The 18,567-nt window shown below is 42.3% G+C and overlaps 1 protein-coding gene across 1 annotated transcript in view; it reads left to right on the top strand.

The window, feature by feature from the left end:
• The first annotated feature begins 1,247 nt into the window (after window positions 1-1,247).
• NPSR1 (neuropeptide S receptor 1) overlaps window positions 1,248-18,567 on the top strand; it is a 59,908-nt gene continuing 42,588 nt past the window's right edge. Inside the window, exons 1-2 of the mRNA XM_075747040.1 lie at window positions 1,248-1,394; window positions 14,094-14,226. Of these exons, the coding sequence (XP_075603155.1) occupies window positions 1,248-1,394; window positions 14,094-14,226 (280 nt within the window). The remainder of the gene's footprint in view (window positions 1,395-14,093; window positions 14,227-18,567) is intronic.

Below are 18,567 nucleotides of genomic sequence, written 5' to 3' on the forward strand. Positions count from 1 at the left end.
TGGATCACAGGTGAGGATGCTGTGGGCATGCAGTGGAGACCCCTGCTCCAGCAGCTGGGGAGAAGGCTTGCTGTGCTGGCCTGAGCGAGGAGTTGAATGCCTCTGAATGCCTCCTGAGCTCCCACATGGCCATCCATGCTTGCACATGCATAAGCACAGGACTAGGTTCTACTGTGAGCAGGTTGTGGGAAATTGAGTGTGTGTGGGGGTATACAGCTGTGAAAATACATCATGTTCTGCTTAGGATTGCATTGGTATCGAGGCAGAGCATATCCACAAAGCTGAACAAGATCTGGATTTACATGTGATTTTGTGCTACGGTCAGAGAAGGTGTGCACACTCTCAGCTTGGTGTAAACCTGGGGTAATGCCGCCAGAGATGGGGAAAAACATCCAAATCAATGGAGGGTAAGTGAGCTCAGTGCCCAGAAAATCAGTGAGTAGAAAGATAATTTATTGCCTTGTTCTGAAGAGTCCTCGAGCCTCTGTCTAAGTGACACCAGCAGTCCCTAGGAGCCATACCTTTGCAGACCGGCTCCTCGTATGGCGAAGAAAGCATTGCCTGTACTGGGTGTGCAGCAGGTTTGAGCTCTTTGCAAAGGTAAGTGTGAAGGCCTATTTATGGCAATTTTATCTTGGTAAAGACAACTTCAGAAGTCAGCTAGATATTGACAGGGAAATTGTGATAGCTTAAGCCTAAAAAACTAATAGGGTTTTGCTAATACAAGAGAGTGTGTTGGTGCTTGTATACGGATATACTGTAATTCTGCAGGTAAGCAAAATCCAAGTGGGCTGAGCTAGGGTAGGTAAGTAAAGCTACTGAGTGGAATAGCCAGGCTCCTGAGCTTAATGCAGGGAGGAGGTCCATGCTTTTACAGGTGTGCCTGTCTCCAGACCTGGCAACTTGGGGTGCAAGACAATCCAGAATCCACAAGGCACATGGCTGGGTCCACGTGTGCTGACTTTCTTACTGGCTGCTGCTCCTGCGGCTGGAAAGAGCACGTGGATGGCTGTCATCAGAGTTGTACGGAAGGAAAGCTCAAAGGGATGACACCAGCTTGGTGCTTTTTTTTTTTTTTTTTGCCTTTTTTTTTTTTTATCACTCAGCTGCACTGAAGCCCAATGCCTCCGGTAGCCAGCGGTGGAGCAGTGAGAAGCTGGTTTTGTTGCTGCGTTTTTACGGGAGAAGCTTGGCAGCGTTAACCCTTGCAAAAACAAGCACCTAGACAAATTGAACAAAATCCAGCGATGGAGGTCGTCTCCACAGAGGCCAGCAGCAGCTCCCAGGGAGGCACCAGCTGGCTGGATCTTACCCTTGTCACCTGCACTGAAACAGTGACTTTCACTGAAGTGGTGGCAGAAGAGGAGTGGGGATCCTTTTACTATTCTTTTAAGGTATTCTTTTAAGGCGTGTGTTACTTTTCTCACATGCTTGTGTCTTTGGTGCGTATTCAGCACCTTTGCGGGGAGGCAACTAAGGTTGTTGAACTTTTTTACTCAGCTATTTGTGGGTTTTTTCCCCTGCAAAGATAGCAGACAGCATGTGAGGTATTTACTGAAAACCAAAATAGTTGTAGGAATTGGAGTTCATACTTTCAGGTCTCAGCCAATTGCATCCCCTTCCAAGAGGGGACGGTACTGCTTTCTATAGAGGTATTGTAATTATGCATGCATCTTTAATCAAAAGCTTGTATTAGTTTAACACATCTTTTATGTAATTTCTAATAGACATCATCTTGACACAAGGGGATTTCTTTTCAATTTTCCAGCTGCAACATTGTACACAAATGAAAGGATTTTTTGTTGTTTTGTTGGTTTTTGTGGGGTTTTTTAATCACGAGGGACAGGTTCTAATTAGTTGGTTTGTTTGTTTTTAACTTGAGTGGGGGATGCAGTGTCTCTTGAAGGCTGCTGTTAAGAATGCATCAGATGAATCATTCAGTAGTGAATGCTGTCAAATGACATGGGAAGCGTATTCATCCATCTCCCCAAACAAACATCGCCCTTGCAATATGTGAATGTAGGAAAAAGATGAAAGAGATACTGAAATTCATCTTTCCTTCAGATTTCTGTGCCTGTTGCCATTGCTTAATTTAATGCTGCATGTGTTGTGTCACGTTACTGTTGTGGCACATTGTACAAGTCCAAGTTATTAAGAAGTCTGACAAGGAGTACCCTGCCATTCCTTCTGGAGCTCAGGACCAAAGAGATCACTTTCAACTGGAAAAATATAGGCAGGTACATCATTTGACAATATGTTAGGTAAAAGGGTATATGCTTAGAGGCAATTTTGATTTCTGTGAGATTGTTAGCACTCTGACACAATGCCAGTGGAATCAGTGGAATTACAACAGGTTTCCACTGTTAAGGAAAAAGTTGATCTGTAGTTCTACAATTAATTAATGAGAGTCTTTTTTAACATGCTGCTGATATTTTTTTTTTCTTGATAAGACAGTACTTTCTTATCTAGGATTTCAAAGATGAAATTTTTTTCCCTCTTTTTTTTCCCATCCATATTAGACTCCTAAAATGCTCTTGAAAAAAATCAGAAGTGATAAGCAAAATATTTTTAACAACTTTCTCTTTATCTCCTTTGTTCTTTCCACAGTTAGGGCTGCATATCTTAACAATGTCATGGGAGCAGTGTTTTATAGTGGTAAAAGTGACAATTAATTCCATGATTAGAAAGTCCCCAGGAAGAAAAATGCTCCTTAATAGGGCAGATAGATTGAGTAAATTACAATAATTAGGAAACCATGGATAGTCATGCCTGCTCGTCCACTGCTAAAGGAAACTTGATTCTGTTAGCTGAGAGCTTTTCATTAGACTTGCACTCCTCTGTCGGGTGTCTAGCTCTGGCATATGTAGCATGAAGTTTGCAAGTAGGTTCACTGATTTCACATCAATTACTAGCTGTTGATAGGCATGGAAATATTTTGACTCTGGAGACAAGTGACAGCTGGTGCTGCTGCAGGAAAGGAGGGATAAAGCACCTGCTCTGATGTCTACGGTGCAGGGAAGACAGGGCTCCCTGCCAGCAATTTCAGCTCTCTGTAAAAGCTCACATGTGGAAGGTGCTGTTGATGCCTTCTGACTCAGTTGGCTGTCCTCCACCAGCACTGCCCATGTTGTGGCCGTGTCCTTACCCCTTCCAGCAAGCTAGGCAGCATCTCCTTCCTCTTCACCAGGGTATGGTTAAGCAGCTAAAGCAATAAAAGTTTTACCTTGGAATTGGCTGAATGGATTAAAAACCAGAGCTCAGTGCTCAAAATGTAGCTACAAATGGGGTTTTGGCATTTTATTGAGGTTTTCAAACATGTTGTAGCCCATGGCTGATGGTAAAGGCAGGCTGGATGAACGGCCATGGCACAAGTTGACTCCAGAGCCTGCGTGCCAGGATGCAGAAGTCCAGCACAGGGCACACAAGTAATTTCTGCTTGGGAAATGCAGGTGTAGCCTGTCTTACCAGAGCAGTCATAGGAAAACATGATCTAAGCCAATAAATGGAGACAAGGGAGTGACACTCACCCAGTACCTGGAGCAGTTCCTATGTTAACGACTTTTTAATGACTTTACCCAATGACAGCTACATAGGGTATCTCACATGCTGCTCGAACTACAGGAGCATATGTTGGTTTCTTCTTTTCCTCCCATGCTTCAAAAGGACAGCCTGTACCCACCTGAGGTAGTGCCTAAGCTATACTGTGGTGGCAATGTGACAAAATTAAAATAGAGCATTTCAGTGCCAAAAAGTCCTGTTACAGGCTGAGCTGTGAGTGTTTCCCTGCTCCCCCTTTCAGAAGCATTGGATTTTATGCCTACTCCTCTTCAGAGCTTAACAACTAAATCCTGCACCGCTTCAGATTAGAAAGTAGTTTGCCAGTTCAATTAGGTTTCCTTTTTTTTTTTTTTTTTTTGGCTGGGAAATGGAGCATTTCATCCACTTGGAGGAATGCACATTTCCCTTCTGGTAGTCATTACTGTAGCTCCTTGGCTGGCTGCTCACCAAGGCTTTGCCCGTGAAGTCTCCTTTGGGCCCACGGCCATGTGTACTAATTAGGCTGGCTCTTGGGTCACAGAGTCGCAGCCTTTGGGGCAGGATTGGGTGCACCCACCCACCACACATCATGCAAGGTGAGCTAGTGCTTCCCACAGCAAAGGCACTGGCTCATCCCCATCTATGTTCAGGTCTTGCTTCTGTGTTATGGCAAATGATCCCTGGACCATATTTCTTCCTGGGTGCCTTTACATGAGGCATCCAGATAGTTTACTGTCTTAATCCACAAGCATCAGAAGTCCTGTCGGCTGTGCCAGCACCAGATTCAAAACAGATGTGCAAATTGGTATTAATTACAGTTCTAACTTCCCAGGCCAAAGGAGAGTTCATTACATCCCTTTACAACCTCCCCCATATGCATTTAATCTATGTGTAAAAGGGCTCTAAGCGAGTGTCAACTGCCCTCTGCCAAATACAGTAATCTGAAAAGAAGGGAGATTATCTGAACACCTGTGGCCTTGCTCCGCTTTAGGATCTCCTTAATTCTGCGTACATGACTAGGTGCCAACCAGAAACCTGCCTGGAGAGCCTGGGGAAAAGCTGAAATCTCAGAACAGGGTTGCCCCAGTTGTCCACAGGGCTGGGAGTCTTCATCAAGGCTGGAGGAAGCACCTCCCCTTGCCAGGCCCCCGACAGCACCAAAACTTCCCCGAGGGTAGGAGCGTGTGCTTGTTCTCAGAGAGGATCCAGTAGGACTCATCTCTTTTATAAGAGGTCTGCTGAGAAACGGGATGCCCTACTTTTATGCAATAAAGGTTGGAGTGCTCAAAAGGAGAAAAGTCCCATCCGCTGTTCCTTTTTTGATGGGACTGTGTTCCCACCATCATCTCCTGCCTCCCAGGAGAGTGGGCTGACTGCCACCATCTAGTACATTTTCTTACTTTGTTTTCTGATGTGAGAGTTGAGCCCTCACCTGTGCAGCAGGATGCAAAGGTTTTGTTGTTTACACCCAAGATTGTTTGGGAACTCCAGTCTCTTCCCTGCCAGGTGTGAACCCCAGCCACTGGTCCACACGTTCATGTCCCTCTCCCTCTGGCCCAATGAGCCCTGGTCCCTGTGCCATTCAGCATAGCCACAGCAGTGACGCTGAAGTGTTAGATCTCTCAGGAGAAATAAGGTGTACATCCACTCCACCACAAATGCTTTCACACACATAATCTAAATTCCCAATTTGTTTCAGGAAGGACTGTTTGACCCTGTGCCTGTGATTGTCCTCCATCCCCTCTGCAGCATTGCTTGTACCTGCATATTTTAGCCCAAGTAGCTCAGATATTAAACAGGACTGCATAGCCATGCCGGAGTCAGCACAAATCTAAGAGCATGTGCTCCTTATCCACAGAGCCTAATGCTCTTTACAAAGGTCAGGGCTTACCATCTCCAGCAAAGAGCTGAGGAGACCAATGTGGAGAAAAGATTTGCATAGACTTGTTTTGTGGGACTATCAGGCAACAAGGGTTTGGATACAGGTGTTCTCAGAGCCTGTTTACATCAGAATCTGTTGTCCCTATCAATTCATCCAAATTCGGGCGTCTCTTTACCTTCTGGAAAGCATTTGCCTATGTTACTGCTCATTCTGATTTTCAAGCAAACCTCACAGAGCATGCCATCATTGAATACATAATAGAAAAATAATAATGGATGCTGTCAAATTTCTGGAGTAATCTCTGCAAGTGCAATCATGCAGTTTAGAAAAATAGGCATATCAAATAATTCATAAGTAACTTTGCAATCTTTTGGCGGGGGGAGAGGAGGACAATTAAGTCTACACAAATACAGTGTCAGGAACTCCTGAACACAGCCTCTGCAATATGCTGTAATGACTGTTGCTATTCCTGAGATGCTGCACTGAGAATGTAATAGCTGATCTCCTTGTGAAACAAATCTGCAGTGCTGTTGGCCAGACTGGCTTCATCTAGTAGCTTAAATGCAACACAGAAGTGATTTGGCTGTATGACAGCATGACTGGGGATAGCTCTGAGCCAACTGATTTGAGTGGTTTTATACTAGCAACCCTCATACCTCTGACTCCGTGGTCCACACAGCCACAGGGTCTGCATCTGTCTGCCTCTCCTATATAAATATGCCTAGAAAGTATTAATTTATCCAGTTTTTTTGAGATGTTTTAATTGTACAGATTAGGCATACTTAATCTTTTTACCCCTTTGCGTGATTAAGAAAAAACAGCATTTCACAGTTCTTAATAGAGCTATCAAAATCATACAATTATGGATGGACCATTGAGTGACCTAATATTAACTCTTCATGTTGAAAATGTTCTGGGAAAAAAATAGATAGGTGCACCATGCAAAATATAACTTTCCTGATGACATTCAAATCAGGGCTATATGTTTGTCTACTTCTGTGGAAGTTTCCTAGGGTGCAATGAGTAAAAAAAATCCTGCAACAACTGAACAGTACTGTCCCCATTTATTATCCATCTTGTACCAAAACACAGCAAAATGGCAAATGTGAACTATCTACTAGTAAAATTGAATTGTTACCATTTGTTATTGACCAGAAAATTTTCCCCTGTATCCCAGTCACACCCATGGAGGATTTAGGGGCAGGCTTGGGGGTGATTTGTTTAGCAGTTATTTGAGCTTGGAAAATCACAGCAGTTCATATGCATTGAATGTTGTGCACTGAAAGGACCCTGCCACACCTGTAATGGTGAAGTCAGAGCTAAGAAACAATTTTTTTAAAAAATGGGGGTTCACAAAAAAGACAGATACAGTTTTGCTAGATTTCAGAAAGAAGTGAAAGGAATCTTAATAACATAATTGACCTTTTCCATGAGAAAATGTCCTGATTTAGTGAATGGGCTTCCTCATCTTGTCTGTTTCCCCAAGTCTAAAAGTGGGAAAACATTATAGTGTTTTCCTCTATATAACACATTAACATTCACAGACTATGAGTGCAATACCATATAGACACAAACTCATGCAAAACTGCTTCTCAAGTTCGGCAGAATAGAAAACATCAGCTTGGGTCCCTTTTGGCTGTGCCCTTCTTCCACCCATAAGGACGCTCGGGAAAGTGACCATTGCCAGCATCTCTGACGTGTTATGAAGACAACACATCCCGGGATCACCAGAATGGCCTGTAGCCCTGTGCTGGGAGAATAACATGGCCAGCCTGTGAGAAATCATCACAGTAAAGCAGCTGCTGTGCAGAAATATGAAACAGAGATATAAAACTATCAGGCATGACCTGGGGCTGCGCAATTATTTACACAGTTTGAATCAGGCTCCATTCCAGGCCAAGCTACCAAAAAACCCCAGCTCCGAGAAGGTTTGTTGCCTGCCCAAATGAGTTTCTCTCAAATTCAGTCATAATGGAAGCACTTTCAAAGATGAAATAAAAATCTTAGCTTTGAACTTTCTCTTTCCTCAGTCTTTCTTATCTTCACAGGAGTTTTCCCAGAGCTTTTCGGTGTCAATCAAATTCCTTTCCCAAAATTTTCAGGCACATCTTGTGTGAGCATTATATAGTAATGTCTTCTTGGCTTTACCTTGCTAGATGGAAAACATTCTTTCAAAACACACTTGTGTTACAGGGATGGCCAGTACAATTTCTGCTCCTTGTCACAAGTAGGGCATAAGATTTCAAGTGATCTTCCCAGTTGTTAGCGTGTTTCTTTCTTACTGAGACAAGGACTATCTGCAAATGAATGAAGAGTGATCCAGCCATTTTTGCAGTTTTTCTTCCTCCCCAAATGTTCATCCCCTTTTTTTTTCTTTTTTTTTTTTTTTAATATATTTCTTCAGCATTAGGAGGTGCTTTGAATTAATCACCTGAACTTTCACATTCAGGAGCCTAACATTTACTGTATGAAACTTATTTCTAGCCTAAGTACTCCCACTGCTGTCCCTCTTTTTGTAAGATATGTGGTGCCTTTTACTTTGTTCTCTCTCGACAGTCAGAAATGCACCTACAGCTTATCTACAAACAGATTTCTGTTGGGTTTTTTGCAACCCAACTTGTGTTGAAAGTTTCAACACAAGGAGTATGGATGCTTCCAGTCGGCACTTGAACCAAATTTGTTCTTTTTTTATGTATTAAAGAACCTTTATTTTATAGCTGATAAACTAAACAATAGTAATGATCCCTTCAGTGGCACCACACTTTACTTCTGACTGCTCATTGTTTAAGCTGGTCACATCCTGGCAGAAATTCTTCATCTCAGGCTTCCGCGTAAGCATAAGACAAATGCCACCTTATTCTTTTTAAGCACTTTTTCCTAAGACTAATATGTTTGTGTCATTCCCATGCCAGTAGCGTTTACACCCATACTCTTGACTTGCAGGGTGAATTTTAATTTATGTAAAGATTCCCATAAAGATCTGAGTTGTTGATGTTTCTGTGATACAATAAATAATATACACCTTGTGCAAAGTGCTCATCTGATTACATCTATATAAGTACCTTTTACTTTTAAGGATGTTCCTTAAGAAAATAGGTCTTATGCATACTTGTGTGTACATAATAATTCAGGTATTGTGAAGTTACCTGCGCCAACCACTTGAAAGCAAATTCAAACTATGCCAGATTGCTCAGGGCAGTGTCCACTCAAGTTTTTACTATCTCCAGGGATGGAGATCCCGCAGTCTCTCTGGGCTCTTATCCCAGTGTTTGACCACCATCATGAACATTTTTTCCTAATATCTAATCCAAATGTCCCATGTTACAACTCTTATTTGTGGACTCTTGCCCTTTCCTTGTGCACTTCTAAGAACCTGGCTTCATCTTCTCTGTACCTTCCTGTTAGATAATTTTAGGCAGCAATTAGACCCCACAAGGCTCCTCTAGGGCTTCTGCTGTGGAGGAATCAGGCAGTATGAGGCAGAGGGGGTTTTATTTATTTTTGCTTTGCTTATTTATTTTAAAAAACATTATGAATTATGTCAGAGGTTGTGCCAGTACCTTTAAGACAGTTTAAATTGTGCCAATGAGTGTCTTCCTCTGATTTCTTTCATTGTTGCAGTCCAAAGTGCAATTTGCCTTAGAGGTAAACTGACTATAAATCCCCGACTGGAATCAGTCAAACTGCATGGCACCTGTCTGCCTCAGGAAAACTAATCTTCCCGGATTGTTGTGTTTTTGTTGGGTTTATTGTGGGTTTTTTTGTTCCATCCCAAATGGGGGCTGTTAAAATAGCAAATCTATCCTGAACATTTTCATTATTGAAAGTTCAAGACTCCAGATCTTAAACAACAGGGTCAAAAAAATGCAAAATCTAGACTTCTCAATTTTCTTGTATGGCCTGCAATTAAAGTGATTATTTCAGAGAGTGAGAAAAGATTTTCCTCTTTTTTTCTCCTCCCTTAAGAAAGTGCAATGCAATCTACTAGTGGTGAACCTGTCCATGAGCATGACAGTTCCCCAATTTAGCAAGAAGATTTATGTGTTCTTCTTATGTGTTAAGAAGAACATCCTTACAAAATTGTTTGGCTTGTTCCCTGATGACATATCTCTCTTACAATCTCAATTGCTGCAATAGGCTACACTAGAAACATAATTTTTAAAATTTACAAAAGGCAAGCAGTAAGACCGTTTGCATATTCTCAGAATTTAATCAGCTGGCAAGAAGAAGTTGTTCAGAGACTTAAGCTACTACTGACCTGTGATATGAGGGATCAGTGCCTCTTCTTCACCCAGGTGACCAAGGACACGGAGCAGGAAGACACCAGGTCAGTGAGGACATGAATCCACTATAGGCCTCCTCTCTTCACATTAAGAGGCCAGCCAGTCACACCAGGAATGGAGTACCTCTCTCTCTTTGCTGTTTATTTGTTTATTTCTTACCTGGCAACCTATTTTTTCCAGGCTGTTTCCCAACCAGCTTCAGCGGCTAGAACAGAACTGTTTCATGTTGGGTTCCCATTCAAGTACAAATGTGCTTTGTCCATTGATAGCTGAACCTCTCCTTCTATTAGGCGACGGCTCTGAAATGAGGCAAAGGCTTCTGCACATCAAGGCATGAGCAACAGCACCTCCATGGGGATGGGATATCAGGTATATTCATGTTCCACAGCCACAGCTGGTGCCCACCAACAGAGGGGATACAAATCCTGAGAAATGAGTGAGCAAGGAAGTTGTTTGGGGAGAACTGGAAGGAGGGATGGCATCATGGCACCAAAATGTCTCCCAATGGCTCAGAAAGGATTTAACAACAGTCTTGATTAAAGTTGCTCACAGGGATGATCTCTGTCTCAAATATAAAGCAGAATACACCTCTTGCTAGACTTATCACAGCCTATGGATTCAGAAATTTAGTCAGAGACACAAAATAACAAGCGTCTTCTACAAGCAATGAAAGTGCACACAATCTTCACAGGGGTTTTCTGGCTTACATTTCACCCATCAAGAGGCTTGCTTAATTGACTAAAGCTGGTTTTAATCTTAAAGCAAATTAGCAAAACATGAATATGCACTCCAGATGTCAAGCACTTCCATGCTCCAAACACAGCAGTCTTGTGGAACAGCAGCACATGCAATGGTTGTAGTCAAGCTGAGGAAATCCTCTTGACTTTGATTTGTTCTGTAACCTTAATTAAGTCACCAGCATCTTTAGTTTTTCTAATCTAAAAGAACTGGTGTATGACACTAGTCTCATGGCATTCTCATGTAACATAGTTAGCAACGTCCCTTGCAAAAGCAACCACTAAAAGCTTCTACACAGGGGTTTGGGAGTTGTTATTATCTTTCTTTTTATCCAGAATGCCTCTGATGTCTGTGCAACATGTTATTAAACGTTTTTTGGTAAATCACCTTGCTGAGGTTTGTTACAAAAAATGGATTTTTGCTTGAACAAACAAGACATGAAATGAAACGAAACACCTCTATGTCTAAGCAATCTTAAGGGATGAATAAAACAAAATTATAGAAAATGTAGCTGGAGGGAAGTTCAAGGATCAATCAACTATCTCTCTAATCTAAATAGCTATTTTTAAGACCTTCACAGATGGAGGTTTCATTGACTCAATCAATCTCTGTATATATGGTATATTTTTAAGTCAATTTTTTAAAATGATCAACCTGAATTCTGTGCTGTAATTTTGGTTCACAGATTTTTGGCCAGTCTGCAGTGGATCTGAAGAAGAGATTATTCCTTTCCTTTTTTACATCAGTCTTTTTGTATCTTCAAGGCTATGTTCATATTTTCGTGCAGTCTGCTTTTTGCTAGATTAACTTAATTTATACATTCTTTCCACCTGGCAATATCCTCTACACTGCTGTCCACTCATTGCTCCGTGTCTCTTTGGACGTGTGGTGCCCAGGAGTGGGCATAGTACAGCGGAAGGATTAGAGCAGAGGCACACGAGACCAGTGTCGATCTCATGATAGTGGTTGTCGCTCTCATGGTAGAGTGACATTACTAAATCATGTTCTACTTGTGGGGCATTTTATGTGTTGCGTGCTGGGGGGGGTGGGTGTTTTGAAGGCTCACCCAACCCGATGTGATTACACCCACTGCACTGTGGAGTCTTGCACTTCTCCTTTGTTGAACAGCATCTTGTTGGGGTTTTTTTTCCAGTGCATGTTTCCAATTCATCAAGATCATTTTGAATTCTAATCCTAGCCTCCATGAAGGCCTTTATCACGGTGGGCATCCCATTAATAACCACAGAAGTTTTCATTCTGCAAGCTAATAGACAGAGAGGCTGCAGTGATTTAAGTTGCCTGTTATTACAGCTCCTTAATCCCCAAGAAAGAGATCTTTTTCTCTTCTCTCTGAATGGCAGCTACCACAAATAGATTAATAGAAATTTTGGCTTTATTCCTTTGTCTATGGCCTTTCAAACTTACCTCTCCTGTACTCAGCTTTTGCACTTTTCAGGTTATCTTTGTAGTCTGGTTTAATTGTATATTTCCGTAGAGGCTTAGCCTAAAATTGCTTAACTGTTGAGCACTGCTTTTTAACTTGGCAGGGAGGAATTTAAACTGACCGTACGTGCTACACCCCTACGGTGGGGAAACACCCCTCTAACACAGTCTCTGTTGCTCCATAGCTATTTCTTCTGCAGGAATCATAAGAAGGTTTGAGTGTCAGATCCTTGTTCTCTTTGTACCCATATCAGTATAATATAGGAATGCAGAATTTCTTTCAAGAAAATCCTCTCCTGATTTTATACCAGAAAAAATGGGAACAAGTCTTGCCCCTCGGTTTTCTTTATGTGTGAAAGATCTTTTCTGAAATGGAAAAGACAAACCAAATGCTGAGGAGAACCCACTGATTTCAAGGATAAAAGTGATGTGAAATCTTGCCTTTTTAATTTTAACTACCTTCCAAAAGGACACTTCCTTCCAATTCCTGTACAAAGCAAACCATCCCCATACAAGTAGTTCCATCATGTCTCTGCCACACATTGTGAAGGGAATTTTCTTCCAAGAAATTCAAGAGATTTGCAGATACCCAAGGAAGGTGGGGGGTTTTTTGTCTAAAAGCTAAGCATCCAGCCCACACAAGTTGTCTTATCTAGGTCACTCTGTAATCAGTGGAGACAGGTCATCCCTCCCAAGGTAGGTGAGATGAATGGTGACTCATCTCTGAGATACTGCTATTATCTAGACTACACTAGAACAATTTGGAGTAGTTGTCTCTTTTTAGAGCTTTAAAGTTAGGTGAGATGACCCAGATGGTAGATTACACTGGCAAAAGTTATCATGCTGGGAAAAGTGAAACCATCTAAACACAGCCTTCACTGTATGCCTAAGCTAATCTCAGGGTTCAGGCAGAGAGCGCAGCCTCAAATTGCTCGTACCCCAGGTCTTGCCTTTCCTGCATGCCGTCATAACCCACAGGGTAGCGTGGCTACCTACCGGGAGCAAAGCTGAGGCTGGTTGCCACAAGTGGCTCCCCAGTGGAGGAGGGACCGTGGCTGCTGGCGAGGAGGGGGCTAAGAGCTGAGGAGGCACAAAAGCCCGTGGCAGAGGAAGAAGCTCCTTGCCCCTGCTCCTTACCTGCCATTTCACCTTCCCTCCCCACGCTCACAGCTGAGCCATTTTCTCTTTGCGGGCAGCAGGAGCCCTGCTTTCTGCTCATCCATGACAAAGTCATGGGTTAGTGGCTGCCAAATGATTTTAATGAGTGCTGCCCCTTCCTTCTGCTCCATCATCAGCCCAGCCAGGTAGGCATGGGTCTCACTGAGAGCCTCCTTCCCCCCACCTGCTCAGGGCAGTGCCTTGGGGTCACTTCTGTAGGGCCAGCAGCTGGGATCCCTCTTCACGCTCTCACATGGCAAGGGGAAACCTGCAGAGTGGCCACTGAAAAACAACTATCCTGAATCTAGAGAGGACCAAGTGGGTTTTGGTAGGCCAAAAGGAGGGAGAAGATTGGGTGTGCACTCACAAAACAAGCAAATGTGGATATGGACGCCCTTGTTCTTGCAGCCAGAGGATCCTGACGCTTTGAGAGCCGAATAATTTTTTTCTTACTTTCTTTGTACACACTACCACTAGGGGACGTTTTGTCATCACGTATTGCTCGCCACACAATTTTACTTTTCCTTACAGTGGGTCATGCTTTCTTTTCAATCTTGGTGCACATCTAGATCATGGAGTGGATGTCTGAATTTTGTAGGGCTTGTGGATGACCCAGACTCACTGGAGCTGGGAAGGAGAGAAGTATTTATTTCCCCCATTTCACCAAAGGAGCCCATCTATCAATATTCCTTGCAAAGTGAGGCAGCTGGTTATTTCACAGCTTGCTGGAGCAACACGAGAAAACTGAGGGCTGCCTCTCATTTTAGTGTTAAGTGCCGAACACATACACCGCTAGTTGTTTTGTGAAGATAGAAGTAATACACAGCCACTGCAAATCAAACTGGAATGAACATCACCAGCAGTGATGCATGTTAAGTAATTTCTGAAAGATCATCTTTTAGACTAAATAATTAGAAATCAATTGGCAAAACTCATATTTCACCCCTTTTTTTCCATCCTCACCTCATTTGTTCTAGGATAAGTGACTGGTTTAGCCCAAGTCACTACCCACCCACCTACCAACACACATTCTTTCCTTCTCTCTAATGCAGACAGAGCAGCTGGTGACTCTTTGGATTCTCTTTGTTGTCACAATTGCTGGAAATGCCATTGTGCTCTTCTCTACTTGGAGGAGGAAGCGGAAATCTCGAATGACCTTCTTCGTTACACAGTTGGCAATCACAGGTAGTGTATGGGAGGGGAAAGGGCATCTGAACTGCACAGGAGTCAGTATCAAAATGACAAATAAGAAAAATGCAAGTTGAGTGGTGAAGAATTCAGTTGCCGTAAGACAGATGGATGGCTGCTTATCTTAGGGCTCAGTCTGCCTCCGATCTAAAAAGATGTTGCTAGATGTAGTAGTGTCTGTGTCAGATGCAGCAGCTGCAACTCATTGATTTCACTGAATCTTATCTTCCACTCTGAATTTGCATCCACATTCCCCAGAAGTTATGTCCCCAGCTGTTGCCGTGGAATTGTAAATTAAACTATTTTAAGATTATTCTTTTGTGTTTTTCTACTAAAACCCTTTCTAAAAGTACTTCATAATGGTATTGCTCCATCAATTATGCTCTTACACTGAAGAGTGAAAATAACTTCATGTTGTCTGCTTTAACCAAGTAAGGGAGATTTAAAAATGTAAATGTGGGGAGGAATGATTTTGGTTAATTTTTTTGAATGGAAAAAAAGGATGTTGATCCAAGAACTTTGTAATTTTTAAACAAAATGGAAAATGTACAGAAAGCTCATTTGTAAAAATGTTGATATCTCAGCAACTAGGAATGGAAACAAGAGTATAAGCAGCATATTGTTTCTCTGTGGCCTTGAATGGACTGAATTTGTGGGGGTTTAAGTTTCCCAAGGGAAAATATGTACTGTTACTATAACAATGTCCTGCCACTAATCCCTGCTCAGAAGACAGCTATGTTGTATTGTTAGTGTATATAAGGATATATTTACATGCTTTCTGTTGCTTTTTTTTTTTTTTTTTTTTTTGTAAGATATGGTAGGAATTACAGCACTTTTCCACTGAAGAGGTATTTAATATGTGGTTTCCCAGTAATATTGCATCCTTCTTTGATGTCTGTTGTATCTGCTTAAACTGGAATCTCCAATTGTCAATATGCATTCTCTGCTAGTAAATGAACTCCTGCTCATGGTGTCAGCCATGTCTGCCCAGGAGCTTGTCCCATTTGAAGAACTACTTTCAGTTGAAACAGTTAGACCAAGGTGTGCAGTGATGCAAAGGGATTGGCCTGTAACTACAGGTGATGTAAAAATTATTGCAAAGTGAGGAGGTGAAGGTTTGCAGTGACTCCTCTTCTGAAGTGCTGACAGCTGGTTTTCCTTTTCGCCTGTGAGTCATCTGTAATAAACGGTTTCACTTCTTATCTCCATCATGACTTTCATGTCGCTTCCTTTGTGTGCCAGGGCTTTTTCCATCAAGTAAGACATGTTGATACAGCCTCACTGCACAGTTTGGAAGCATCAATCACACATCAAGCATTACAGTGCTCTCAGGGGTTTCAAAATAGCCAGTCTGTGCTCAAAGAGCTCCCAGTTCCAGATGAATATATGGAAGATGGTAAAAGGTAGGCAACCAAGCAGTAGTATGGACAAAGAGCAGAAGAGCAACTGAAGCCCCAGAGGGACACTGTCCATTTTCTACCTATCATCATCAGGGAGCAGAGTACTGGGGCAACCATCATGAGAAGGGCTTTGGAAGAGAGGAGGGTGGAAGATGATGTTGTGTGTCCATCTGGCACAGAGGGCACAAGGGCTGGGCTTGCTGCCAGAGCAAATGTACAGGTAATACATACACCAGCATGGTAATAGAAGATGAGCCCTAATAAGAAGATCTCAGCTAAACAGCGAACGATCTTGGCCTAGTAAGAAAACAAATGTATTTACTGCAGCAGAGAAAAAAAACAGCATAAGGATGTGGGTGTCCGGGTCAAAGGAATAAAGCAAGAAGCAGACAGAAGTGTCTGGACCAGGATAGCTCAGGAGAAGGCTGGTCCACATGAGGTGTACTAGGAGGAGGCTACTGCTGTTGCTGTGCTGGGTAAGGACCTGGGTGGGAGTTTTGCTGTTTTGGATCCATAGAAAAGGCTAACTTTTTGGATTAGAATGGAGGTGGATAGAGAGTTATTCACTAGAGGTTCAAATACCATCTACATGAAGGGAAGGCATTGCAAGCGCAGTTTTGAGTGAATTGGAATAATCAGTATCAAAGACAAAAAGGCAAATATCCCATTAGACGTGGGCTGCAAATAGTGCTGTACAGCTGACATTACAGTATTGACTGAGGTCCACGTGATCCACTTGCTGATTCTTCTGACCTCCCCTTCCTTAAAATTGTCCCTGACTTTTAAAATCAGATCTTCAAAGTGCCTGAATTCAACAGTCTGTTCCATTTCACATCACAGAAATTCACATTCAAAACTCACTTGACATTCACATCTGCAATGTTAAAAGAAGTAACACCAGCTTGAACAGCAAGGCTCCTTTCAAGCAAAGTTGACTTCTTTTTTGTGATGCAGGAGTCAGAACTCTAATTTATCTTCCCGCACCAAGAGTTCCTGTCAGTATTTTGGCACAAAGAAATGACTTAATTCCTGAAATGGAGCCATTTCACTTTCTTATCTTCAAAAATATTAATAAGAACAAAGCAAGCTGGCAACAGTCAGCATCCTTTCACAACAAGTTATGAGGTAGATGCAGAACATTATGAAAACACTGGCTTGTCACATTGCTTTGACATGCCAGGCATATTTAAATCCTACCAACTAAAGCCTAATCTCCTGGCAAACAGTTTCTGCTTAGTCAATATTACTCCTTCCATCTATTCTGGGATTCTTAAAATATTTATTATTTCTACCCCAGTAGCAGAGAGAAGAATAATGGATATAGCTTTATCAATGCAGGCATTTCAAAGCCATTTAAAAACTTTCTGTCTATTGATCTGTAGCTCGATAGTTGAGTACTGTCCTCAATTCTCACGTCTTCCCACTAATGTAGTACCAAAATGAAATGAAAATATAGCTTTCGTGTTAGAATAAACAAGGTATTCAAAGCAAATTGTGCATAATACATGAATAGGAAATGAGCACTGTTCTCCTTGACTGGTTGCCAAGCCAGATGCAGAAGAGAAGTAACTAACTGATTGAGGCTTCTTTCAACACCGCCAGAATTCACGCATTCAACCCACTCGGCAAATTCAGAGATATGACTCGTACTGATCCCTTACTACATCAGAATTCAACTTGGTGCTCGAGGCTGCAGGGATCTGTAGGAATGTGAGTAATCCATTTGGCTTCAGTGTGCTTAAAGATGTTGCTGAAGGGTGGATTCAGAATATTTCATATTAAATACATGCCTATATGTTGCGGGTTTGCCCCAGCTGGCAGCCAAGCACCACACAGCTACACGCTCACTCTCTCATGTCAGGATGGGGGAGAGAGTCGGAAGAGTAAAAGTGAGAAAACTCGTGGGTTGAGATAAAGACAGTTTAATAGGTAAAGCAAAAGCCGTGCATGCAAGCAAAACAAAACAAGGAATTCGTTCCCCACTTCCCATGGGCAGGCAGGTGTTCAGCCATCCCCAGGACAGCAGGGCTCCATTACTCATAAAGGTGACTTGGGAAGATAAACACCATCATTCCAAATGTGTTACCCTCTTCCTTCCTCTTCCCCTTGCCCCTTATATGCTGAGCATGATGTCATATGGTATGGAATATTCCTTTGGTCTGTTGGGTTCATCTATCCCAGCTGTGCCCCTCCCAACTTCTTGTGCACCCCCAGCCATCCTGCTGGTGGGGTGGTGTGTCCTGGTGGAAGAGGCCTTGGCTCTGTATAAGCACTGCTCAGCCGTAACAAAAACATCTCTACGTTACCAACACTGTTTGCAGCACAAATCCAAAACATAGCCCCATACCAGCTACTATGAAGAAAATTAACTTTAGCTCAGCTGAAACCAGGACACTATACAATGCCTATGTCAGTACGGCATTTAAGTCGTACTCAGTTCATGCATAAATCTCTCTGAAATTATCTGGGAATTAAGCACTAGGAAATCAGCTAAGAGTTAACAGCTGAGTTGAACAATGGTACTAATCACTCAGCATCAGCTAATGTAACAAAGAGGAATATTGCCATGTTTGCCTTGTGTTCAGTTTGCTTTCAGGCATTTTTTTTTTTAAAAATGTTTTTCTTAGAAACAAGCTCGTCTGCAAAGACTGAAACTAAAGCTAGGTTTCCTACAGATTTCTATCTCCAAGGCAATTTAGTTTCTCAGAAAGTGTAAGCTCTGAAGATTAGTCTGTGAGGAGGGTATTTCTAAATACTTTTTCCCAAATAGATTTCTTCTGAGTTTAGCACAAGTTATGCTTATGGTGTAGCTACCTCTCCTGGCAGGAAAACTCTCACATCTCCCCCTGCCTGATGCCATTTCACAGAACTTCAGAGCCTTAGTGTCTTTAAGATCTTTGTCTCTGACTGAATTCACCGAGTGGTTCAAGATCAAAGA

Source organism: Balearica regulorum, chromosome 2 (assembly GCF_011004875.1).
Source record: "Balearica regulorum gibbericeps isolate bBalReg1 chromosome 2, bBalReg1.pri, whole genome shotgun sequence".
In the NCBI taxonomy this organism is placed as follows: Eukaryota; Metazoa; Chordata; class Aves; order Gruiformes; family Gruidae; genus Balearica; species Balearica regulorum.